Below are 12,109 nucleotides of genomic sequence, written 5' to 3' on the forward strand. Positions count from 1 at the left end.
GCAAGCGGAATTCGCTCGCTGCTGGTGGCCAATAGAAGTAGATATTCAAGTGGTTAATCTTTTTGTTACAAAATTATTATTGCTTTTAAGGGACTCCTTACCGGATGTCCCTTATATTGCAGTTGTCTAATGGAGGTTGAGGTGGGATGAATCCCTAGAATGAACATAGAAAATCTAGGTTGGTAGCTTTCACTGTTGACACTTCCTCAAAAGATTCCATTTCTCGAGTTTCTACATCACAGTCTGAGTTATCTCTTGGGGGGCTAATTGTGGCACACAGAAAGCTTATTCCAAAATTGTCGCACATGTCCCAGATTCATCATGTTGGTTCACTACCTATCTTCTTGGCATCGAGATAGCTCCACTTTGGTCCTATTTTGCCCTATCTTTTTAATTTTGTTTTGAATTATGAGTATCACGGTTGATACCCAACTTAATATCACCAGGCTCAGTGAAGCTGCAATCACTTTTATGCCTGGGCAAAGGTGGACAATTTGCTCCTTTAAGATGAATTTTAAGCGTAATGTCAAGAGAAGGGTAAGTAATATGCAATATATATTGTATGACAAGTCCATCGATATCAAATTCAGGGGACAAAAACATGGTGAATCAATTGAACTCAAACATGAAATGACAATATAAATAATATTGTTATGTGCACAATTTTGGTGAGTCTTTTTAAATTGAGATAATGTAATGTCCCCTATTTGGCTTAGGCTTAGTAATTATCAGTTTAACCTATATCTAATTCTATATCCTAAGCTAAATGGATAAATATATAATGTTTCAGTGTAAGGCAATCAACGTAAGGAAAAATTATTCATTCATCTCATTAGATTAAGTTATCTCTATATGTATATATATTATTAGCATCCATACTGACCTTATTGCTACTTCATGTTGATGAAAGGAGGATTAGACATGTAACTGAGGTGCCTAGAGACCAATTACAATAGGTTCCCTCAAAGTTTATAGGTCCAAGCCCTTATCCTATCTTGGGACTTGTGCTCAAGGCTTGTGGGACGCAGACCTCTACCCTGTTTTGGGGATAATACTACAATTGGGATTATTGCCCTTCCTTGGAAGCATTATAGCTCTTCTCATGCAAAAATAGTAATAAGACTAAATATGGTTTTATTTTATCTCCGAATGCTCATTTATGTTCCTTATTCATCTCTTCCTTATGAAGAGTCTAAAACATATCTTTATATAATCTTTGTTTCCTCTCTGACATCTTCCTTACCATACCAGATATATAATATAGGCATGTACTTTCCTTATTTGTATATATATCTTGTGAGTTCTCTTATGAAATATAACATACATAGTTATACATAGTTATACACACACACATACAATTATGATTGCATTATCAACATATATACATGTATGCATATATAAGTCTGATTATTATACATATGTATATTCATTATGTATATATTACTTTATATATATACATATAAGACCATATGATGCCTCGTTATTGTTAATATATATATATATATATATATATATATATATATAGCCTCGTTTGTTTCAGTATCTAATTCAGATACCTTCAACCTTATTTACTCTTTACCCTATGCTTACAGAATAGTCAATGACTTGTTTAGAGTTCCATTATCACACCCTTGTCTTATTCTTCTTATCTCTTCCTTGTAAAAAGTAACATTTATATTTTATAATCCTTATTCTTTTTCTTACACTATCTTCCCAATTGTCCACAACCTTGATTTATATCTTTATCAATTGATGCAAGTTCATGAAATGATTTATCTAATTCCAAAGTGAGACGACTCTAAATCAACAGACAGTTTCTCATCACAGACATTAAATGATATGTTTCATCTTTACGTTGGAGTGCTGCCTTGTCTGCTACAATTGTTGCCTAATCAAACGTGATTATCTTCTTCAACAGAAACATTTCTCATATAATCACTTTCTGTCAAATGAGATTCTTCTGCAATAAAATCACTGCACATGTAAATTGTATGCCTTGTCTTCTTTATCAAATCACTTCTTTATATAATATATTCACATCCCCTTTAATGAGAGTCTCTTCTTTAATCACAATTCCAGTTCATTATCATTGCTGCTTTTTCTTTATCATTGTGATTGCTATGTATTACAACTGCTGTTCCAAAGGAGTCTTCCTAATTCTGATGTAGCATCATATTGCTTAATGCAAGTATAAGGACACCAAATCTGGCACTGTTCTGACATCTTCTGTGGGTTGTGTACTTAAGGCATTGATTTCCTTAAGGAGAAACGATGTTAGTTCTTAGTATTTTCATAGAATATTTGATTGGTGAACAGTTTCTTACAATCTGAAGCATTTGTTTCTTGTGAAAATACACAGAGCCTGTAAAATTAAAAACTTCTAATCTTTCTAAAAATTACTTTATTTCCTATCTGTTCAAATACTGTTTTATCTACTTATGATTGTCTTAATCTTTTTAAATGATCTCTAATATGATAATATCTTATCAGTTATGTATGTATGTCTCTTTGGATACTTTAATATAATTACAACTTTGCTTCTTTACAGATTTTACAAAATAATATTTCATTATGTATTTGTTTACTTCATATTTTAATTCTTTTATTATTATTTATTATCAAATCTTATTTTGGAAAGGGGATATCACAGATAAGTAGCTTTTAAATGGTAAACTTTATTCTGTTAATAAATTCTCTCAATTTATAAGTTCTGTTATTTCAAGATTAGCACAATATTTAATACTCACTGAATATCAATATTAATGCTAAGTGATGTTTAGTATGGAACTGTTATTTTCTGCATCGTTTCATTCGTTTGTGCCATTTTTTTTACCTGCTAGAAATTTTACACTCTTATACTATGACAAGAATCTTGAATATTCTTGTCATAACCCAATAAATATTTTTTCTCATAATAATCTGTCCAAGCCTACTTCTTCATGCAATATTGTTTATGGACCATCTTATTGTAATTAAATATTAATAATTACACTTTACTTAAGTTTACTTAGGATAATGCATTTTCATGTTAGTTGTCATGTAGATACATAGGAGTTTACACTTTATTTGAGCACATGTTGTCTAACACCTCTCTGTGTGATAAACTTCTGTATTTTTATCCTTTCATTAATGCACGTACTTTTATACACAATGGAGGATAATCAACCTTTAGTGGATATGTGCTTAGTTGTGATGCTTATCACTTGCATAACTCCTAGCCATCTTGATTGCCTTTATATACAAGGCACTTCTATGATGTATTTATCTGAATCTGATTATTCATTACCCATTATTATTTTGATGAATATTGAATCATTCATTTGATCACATCATTTGTCTCTCTTGTGCTATCAATTGAGCTTCTTGATCTTGGCACTTTAATTCTTTGCCTTAGGCAAATTCTTACATGGAATTAGAGCCGAAGAAGTTTCATTAGTAAGCCATTGGAGAGCATCATTTGCTTCACATTTTGGAGTTCGACAATTCAGACTTGAAATATCAGCAATTATTGGGAGCATCCAAAGCAAGATCTGACCTCACCGTTTAGCTAGGTGCTCGTTTCCATGAATTTTGACTATAAAAATGCCTTTGTTTGGTGAAAGTCAAATTGATAAATTTTTTTGCAAATCGAACTTGGCAGTCCGATCTGCAAATTGGGTAATATTTTTAGATATTTTATTTTCAGATCTAGAATCTTTCCAATATTCAGTTGATTTTTTATGTTATTTTGGGGCAAAAATATTAGTTTTTGGACATATAGGCGGTAGATGTACAATGTGACAATCTACTATAGGTGAGTTTTTATGTTTCGTATCTAATAGTACATGCTAAAGGCATCCAAGTCTCGGTTTAGAGCCCACCCACTGGAGCTACAGAGACTGATTGGTAATCACTCTAGCAACGAAGCTGGTCGCATTGAACCCTAATGCCATCAACATATACATCAAACCTATTTGCAAGTAACGAGGGATTTATAGATGAGCTCGCCCACCTCTATTTGCAGTCCAGATTGCTCTTGCGCATTTCAAAACCAGAGCTCAAACATTGCAACAGACAAGTTTGAGCTCCATTATGGAGTAGAGTTTCTCAACATTGGAGCATTGCCCATGCCACGAGATTTGATCGGACTCCAAGCCAACATGGCACAAGGGAGACACAGTAACATCAACCCCCTAGCATATAGGTGATCTCACGGTTCCATCCATGCATCAAAGACGACAGAGACAGTGATTCTTGGGCCCGTAGTTGACCTCCCTTTCATATATCGATCTCTGTGGATTCAAAGGCTCTTTGGTGGCACTGATATGTAATCTACGACATTGGCCTCTAATTTACATTGTGGTATGCCCATCTTCATACACCCAACTCATTTGAGACTTTGATCCCTCTACATTGATCCGTTCTTTGCGATCACAACAACACAGATTTGAGTTCATTGTTGATCCACCAATCGACGAGTAGATCCAACATTGGCTCGAGATAGCCACTTACTAGCCTTTTTTATTTTTGCCTTGACGGGTTCAAGACTGTCAATTGTAATCACTTGTCAGCATAGGCATATATTTTTTCAATTTTAATGGCCATATACTCATCCTATCTGAGCTTTTTGTTTTATTTCGACAACCTTGTGACCATTAGTTTTAGCCCGACTAGTCTGTTGAGGTCATTGGCTGTTTGAAATTGGGACCCCTACCATATTCAGTTTCAGGTTGACAGTTCGATTTTGAGAGGGCATTACTCACTCATTTGAGCTCCAAATTGAGTACATTTAAAAATTATTTTGGCCTTCGTTTGCTTAACTTTTTAGTGGTGCAATTGTTTTTTGGTTTTGGAACATAGATTTTGCAGAATTGAGAGATTTTGGTGATTGTATCTGTAATCCTATGTATTGCAACTTCAGAGGCTCCATTCAGGCTCATTCAGAGACATTTTCAGGTGCCATTTTTTTTTGAAAGTGCATAATTTTTCATCTACTTTCTAGATCTAATATCAGTTTGGAGAAGTTGTAACTAGATATTGTACTTTCAACATTTGGTCATTTTTGGCCTATTTTAGCACTTGTAACTATGTAGATCCTTGAGAGATCTAGTGTCTTATGTACTTCAGTTAGCTAAAGCTTCATTTTTTCTATTGTAACTATCAAAATCAGAAGTCCTCTTTGGTCCATTTAGACAAGTGGCAATTGTACACGCACTAAATATAAAGTGCCAAAGCATTTATTTTGGGGGTTTCTTTGATTGAGTGATTTGGGGGGTGTCTTGTGTGCTTACTCTTGCATTCTTTTAGTTTTGCATAACGAGTTCTTCATTTTCAAAATTAACTCCAGATAACTATGCCACATGGAAAGAAAATGTATGGAGTAGGTTAATGAAGAAAGGTTTGATTCTCTTTGTAAATGGAACAGTTCCAATTCCCTCTGGTCCTAATGTGGATACTAAGGACAAAATTGCATGGTAAACTTAAGACTAAGGCTTTTGGAATCATTAGAGAAGCAGTCTCACATGATCTTTGTTTCACATCACACCCTTGAGTAGTTCCAAGGAAGCTTGGGATAAACTTGAAAGTTTGTATGGGAAAGTAGATGAAGATAAGGGATTCACAATTCAAGCACAACTTTTTAAATTGGATCTTAAATTCTTTGACACAATCCAAGATTTCATCAACAAAGCTAATGAGTTGAGGGTACAACTTAAAGATTGTGGTATTAGCATCAAGGATTCCCGATTGATTCATCATATGATGGAAAATCTTCCTTCAAAATATGCAGCCTTTGTTTCAAGCTACAACACTCGCAAGTTGACCATGGTAAGTATATATACTACACCTTCATTTGAGTCATTTAGAGAGATGTTGATGTTGGAACAATCAAAATTGATGAGTATGGGAATTCTCAAATCTTCAACTTCTAAGGCATTGGTGGCTAATCAAGGGAATCAAGAACAGAAGAAGCAAAAGCAGTGGAAGGAAAAAACCCAATGTAAATCACATGAGAAAGAGCAATCCACCTCCTCATCCCAAGGCAATGATAAGGGGAAATCATCCAAAATGGAGTTGCTCACTTGTGCATATTGCAAGAGGAATGGACATGAAGAACATCATTGCTACAAGGAGGAGATAGATGATCTCAAGAATCTTCTTAAGATGAATCAAAGAAGTCCACCTTAAAAAATGACTACTTCATCCTCTTCTTCTCATCCAGATAAAGGAAAGGATCACATGGGTAAAGGTCAAGCCTTAGTTGATACTTCATGTCACGATTCATGGAAATGGCTTCTAGATTCAGGGGCTTCTCATCGTATGGCATAGTCACAGTTTATGTTTTTATCATTTGATCCTTGTCATACTCCACCTATTTTGATGGGAATCATACTTACAGGAATGTGGTTGGGAAAGGAACTATTAATAAGGGGGAGGGATACTTCAAAGATGTGTTGTGTTTACCTCACCTAATTTATAATCTTCTTTCCATCTATCAACTCACTCATGGGGATACAAGGAGGACTATGAAATTCACGTCGATTTTGTTTTTAGCAGAGACTTGGAGACTAGAAAGGTGTTGCTATAGGGGTGGTTGATCATGCATCTAGACTATACTACTTCTTAGATTTTGTTCATGATGATGATATTGATTCTTTAACAGATTTTGATCACATTTTCAATGATGATTCAGATTTTGAGGAGAACTTTGGCTACTTGAACTAGGGATCATGTTAAGATCCCTCTTTAGTTGTTGCGAGGGATTATGTGACCCTCATCTTCATTCTCTACTTGATCAGTCTTTTGAGGTTGACATTATGATAGATCCTTTGATACAACATCTGGAGGAGGTCACTTTATCTTCAAAGGAGATACTTTAGTCTTTGACAGATGTTCTACATTCATCCTTAGTTGATCTTGATTTGTCTTTTTCAGCAGAGTGGCTTAGTACACATGATTTGGAGGAGGCACCTTTCAGTAATGGCATGGAGACACTTGAGTAGGTTTTAGAGATTCCATACATTTTGAGGTTTCTTCCTATAGATGGCTTCATTGATGCACTTATAGTTTTGTTTCTTCTCGAGGAATGTTGTTCTACACTTATGGAGCAATTTCTACATCGAGCTTAGAGCATCTACCACAATTGTACATTCTACATCGAGGGGGGGGGGGGGGAGGGCTACTTGGTCTCTCTTGCACTTCTTCTTTCTTATGGGGGGGATCTTTTCCTCACATGAGGTCATCTTCACTCTCATTTTCTCTTATTGTACTTATCTCTCTTTTTGGGAGAGGGTTTTTCCCACGAGTTTTTCCCTCTTTCTCCACTTTATGGAAGATTGCATTGCATATCTTTTGCACTTGCATCTTGTACATGGGTACTTGACATGGCCTAGTAATTAAATATTAATAAGTACATGTTACTTAAGTTTACATAAGATAATACATTTTCATATCAGTTGTCATGTACACACATAGGAGTTTACACTTTATTTGAGCACATATTGTCTCACACCTCTCTTTGTGTGATACACCTTTGTATTCTTATCCTCTCATTAATGCACACACTTTCATGCACAATGGAGGAAAATCCATCTTTGGCGGACATGTGCTTAGTTGTGATGCTTATCACTGGCACAACTCCTAGTCATCTTGATTGCCTTTATATATAGGCACTTCTATTATGTATTTAGCTGAATCTGATTATTCATTACCCATTATCATTTTGATTAATATTGAATCATTCATTTGATCACATCAATTGTCTCTCTTGTGCTATCAATTGAGCTTCTTGATCTTGGCATTTTCATTCATTGCCTCAGGCAAATTCTTTCATTGTATCAGGGCTTGAGGCAAATTCTTATAGACCATTTTTACTTAAATAATTGTTACAGACCATTTTTAATTAAATACTATATAATATTGTAATTCATTCATTATTACAGATGCAAAATACTTGAAAGATGAATTATATTTGCTTATGCAATTTATGAAGCTCGAATATCTTTGATTCCATGCAAATTTGTTGTTGTGCAAAAGATAACAAGCAGAGAGCATAGGGCCAAACCACTTTTAAACACTAACTCTCAATAATAGCAAACATATAAGCTGGAGAAAGCAATGGAGCTGATGCATTGTTTTTTGGATTTCAGAGAACAGTTAGTACGGTTCTGCAATATCATCTAAGCTTTGTTTCTCATCACATTATCTTGTTTTGGAATTGATGCATCTAATTTACTACCTATTTGATTTTGCTTAAGGATGTAAGATTTTGCACATATAAAATATAATTTTGGTTTCATATATGAATATTCTAGGTCTGTTTGGTTTCCATTCTTCTAATCCATGTAACAAGCTTAAAGAGCCCTATCCAGTATGAAATATATGCATTAACTTTGATTATTGAAAATTCATCTGTTTCTTCTTGTGGCAGGTCAGGATTCATAAATTTTTAGAAAAGACAAAGAAAAAGTCCAAAAGAAGTAAAGAGGTTGATGGAGAGGAACAAGAAACTGTAACGAAGGAAAATGAAATTCTTCGGAAACAAGTTACAAACTTGATGAAAATGCAGAAAGCACGACAAGTAACTTGGATGTTAAAAAAGGAGGAGGATTCACAACATTGGGATCCTACTATACATGCCAAGGTAAGAATTTCATGTCTAAGGCTCACATGGTAGGCTATGTACATCTTATTTGATTTCTTTATCTGAAGTGAAGTAACTTCTGTTGTATATTTTCCAGGTGGGTTCTCGTTTGATTGAGCTCCTGTTAGAAACAGCCTTCATACAGCCTCCTACTGACCAGTCCACAGAAGGGCCACAAGATATTCGACCTGCATTTAAACATATAATAAAGAATGTTACAATTGGGTAGTAAGATTTTTTTTCACAAAAAAGAAAAGAAAAGAAGATTCTTGAGCTTATTACTCTTTACTTTGTAAAATGGAGCAATGCATTTTGTCCTGCGTAATTTTTGCTTATCCTAAGATATTTTTTAATCCAGGAACACGAAGAGGAGTGTTGGTGTTATAGAATGTGACCCACTAGTGAAGAGAGGACTGGAAAAAACGGTATACCAAAATCTTGCCAAGTAGTAGACAAATATAATTCTTTTTGTATTTATTCATTAAAGTTTGGAAGTTTTGATTACTGGCTTAGATTTACATGTATTGCCTTTGCAATTACCTCTTGAATCACGATAGGTTTCTGGGGTATGAGCTTCTAAGGTATCCATTAAAGTGCTAGGCAAAACTTTTAGAAGAGAAGGATTTGAATATATTACAATTTTTTTTCGGATTTGCATTATATTTTGTCTTTGCATTATAAGAAGGGCATATATGTGTTTACAGGCAAGGCACATGGTGATGCCTTACATGCCAATGTTGATCACACCTCGTCCATGGAGAGGGTATGATTTTTATTTTGGCACAATTCTTTGTTTCTATTATCTACTTTCCTAATCAAGTATTTTTAGCGATTGTTCTACTTCTGTTTGAAATGTGTAATGAGTCCGTTGGATGCCTTTGCAAGTACAGCTAGGTGTTTTTTCAACAGTGTGTTTATAATGTAAAAGTTAAATCATATACTTGGAACATCTTAGGTTTTGATAAAGGATTCATTTCACCCAAATTTTAGAAAACAAATTAACTAGAAAAATAACAGTTTTTAGATTAAAAATTTGTACATTGAAGAGATCAAATAAAGTTGAAACTAAAGTTATCCGATTAGTTTGACATATAGAAATTTAGACGTTTTCACAATATAATTACTTTGTTAAGAAATATGAAGATATATTTAACCAGTCAAGTTTAATCATTTTTAAACCTTGAAATGTTTATGTAGATTATGCATTTTTATTGCCAATATTTGAGCGTTGTCACTTTGTGTTTTAAGAGAGGATTGTGTTTATAATTTGAACTTTTGTGCTTTTGACTCGGTAGTTGAGAACTTACTTGAATTTTGAATTTTATATGCCAACTGTTTTTGTCAGGGAGCATGGTATTGAAGTATTTCACTTTAAAATGTTGTAGGTATGACACGGGAGGCTATATTTTTTTGCCTTCATCTGTGATGCGTGTGCATGGGGTTAAACAACAAAGAGAAGCAATGAGGAATGCTCCAGTTAAGCAGATAAAAGAAGTGTACAAGGTATGCTTTGTTCATCAGCATTAGAAGACTCAAAATGACACTTTCACATTGAATATAAGATTAAGCAATTTCAACTCACTGGTTTGCAAGAGAAGTATTTTCAACCTATGTAACGAGTTTCTTTTTTCAACATTAAATTAGTATTTGCATGCAGAGAGATGAATGCAATGTTGTCTTATGGAGCTTAATTTAGTATCATTCTTGTTAAAAGGTGTCTAAGTCATTATGCATTAAAATTTTGTAGACTAAGGATTTTCTACTTTTATTTGCATTGCAGGCATTAGACGTACTTGGGTTAACAAAGTGGAGAGTGAATAAGAGAGTTCTTCATGTTATAGATACAATTTGGGCGGAAGGGGGCCGTCTTGCAGACTTGGTTGACCGCGAGGATGTATGTTGATCTTTATATTTTAATGTTTACAACAGTTCTTTCAAAGATTTCAAGACAATTTTTTAATTAACGGTCTGAAGCTGGAAATTATACTAATTTAAAAATACAAACTTGTGTTTTTGTGATCCAATTTAATTTATTTTTCCTTGCCAAATGCTGCAATTGTGATGTAAAATTTGTGTTGATAATTTTATATTTGCAGATGCTCTTACCTGAGAGGCCAGATACAGAAGATGAAATTGAAATTAAACACTGGAGATGGAATTTGAGAAGGGCAAATAAGACAAATGTGGAAAGGCACTCTCGGCGATGTGATATAGAATTGAAACTTTCTGTAAGAGAGATCTTCACTCTTCTAGGTTTATAATTTCTAGTTTAGGTATCAATACAAAACATTATTGTACAGATTCTAGTGTGCTGATGCAATCATGATTCCTATATGATACAATAGGTGGCAAGAAGCATGAGGAATGAAGAAGGCTTTTACTATCCCCATAATTTAGATTTTCGAGGTCGAGCTTATCCAATGCATCCACATTTAAATCATCTAGGTTCAGATTTGTGTCGGGGAATTCTAGAATTTGCTGAGGGTCGACCATTAGGCAATAGAGGGATTTACTGGCTAAAGATACATTTGGCAAACTTATTCGGGGGTGGTATAAACAAGTTGTCCTATGATGGACGACAGGAGTTTATTGAAGACAACATCAACAATATCATTGACTCAGCAGAGAGGCCACTTGAAGGTAAACGTTGGTGGTTGGGTGCTGAAGATCCCTTCCAGTGTCTTTCAGCTTGCATGTATCTTTCAGATGCACTGAAGAGCTCTTGTCCAGAGAGTCTTGTTTGTCATATGCCTGTTCATCAGGTGAATAACTGAATACAATTCAGTGTTGCAAAGGCTTGTATTTGATTTCCATAGTGTAATAATATCTCCATTCTCTGCAATTTGTATTTTGTTCCATCACAAACATATTACAGAGCTTTCAAGCTTCTTCCTTTCAATGCTTCATTTTATGTTTTCATATTTTATTTGACAATGACTAATTGGCTTCTTTTCAGGATGGTTCATGCAATGGTTTACAACACTATGCGGCTTTGGGAAGAGACAAGGTGATGGTGGTTCCTTTATTTACAACTGAGTTTTCGTTCACGTTCCTTGACCCAGTCATACCAATGCTTGAATATATACATGGTCAACAAGCTTTGTTCAAGGATGCATCTAATATTTAGTGTGTAAGCAACTATAAAAAACTAATGTCAGAGTCAAGGAGGACAGCTTACAAAACATAAGCCATATCAGCCAAAATAGTAGACTGCATGCATAGCCCATAACCAATGGGATGAATGAGAGAGCAACAGGGCTTAACTACAAACAAATCTGGCATCATCAAAGAAAATATCAGTCCTAGAAGCAGGAAAAACAAGATATCCCAAGTTATATATCGTTCATAGTGACAATGACCAGCCAAGAAAAAAGTTACATAATCAAATTGGGATCATGAAGAGTCTTCTGGCTATTGCAACACCATCAGAGCACTAAGTATTAAGTTATTGCTCTTTCTATCCTACTCAAACTTATCTTGTAGCAGAAT

General features: G+C 34.5%; 1 protein-coding gene across 1 annotated transcript in view; it reads left to right on the forward strand.

The window, feature by feature from the left end:
- Window positions 1–12,109, forward strand: part of LOC149550690 (DNA-directed RNA polymerase 1B, mitochondrial-like) — a 63,032-nt gene that overhangs the window by 19,646 nt on the left and 31,277 nt on the right. Inside the window, exons 2-10 of the mRNA XM_089786253.1 lie at window positions 8,408–8,620; window positions 8,718–8,845; window positions 8,979–9,045; window positions 9,325–9,383; window positions 10,006–10,123; window positions 10,401–10,514; window positions 10,717–10,848; window positions 10,966–11,382; window positions 11,577–11,627. Coding sequence (XP_089642379.1) covers window positions 8,408–8,620; window positions 8,718–8,845; window positions 8,979–9,045; window positions 9,325–9,383; window positions 10,006–10,123; window positions 10,401–10,514; window positions 10,717–10,848; window positions 10,966–11,382; window positions 11,577–11,627 — 1,299 coding nt within the window. The remainder of the gene's footprint in view (window positions 1–8,407; window positions 8,621–8,717; window positions 8,846–8,978; window positions 9,046–9,324; window positions 9,384–10,005; window positions 10,124–10,400; window positions 10,515–10,716; window positions 10,849–10,965; window positions 11,383–11,576; window positions 11,628–12,109) is intronic.

Source organism: Cupressus sempervirens, chromosome 6 (genome assembly GCF_028749045.1).
Source record: "Cupressus sempervirens isolate cs-2001-9-10 chromosome 6, ASM2874904v1, whole genome shotgun sequence".
Classification (NCBI taxonomy): Eukaryota; Viridiplantae; Streptophyta; class Pinopsida; order Cupressales; family Cupressaceae; genus Cupressus; species Cupressus sempervirens.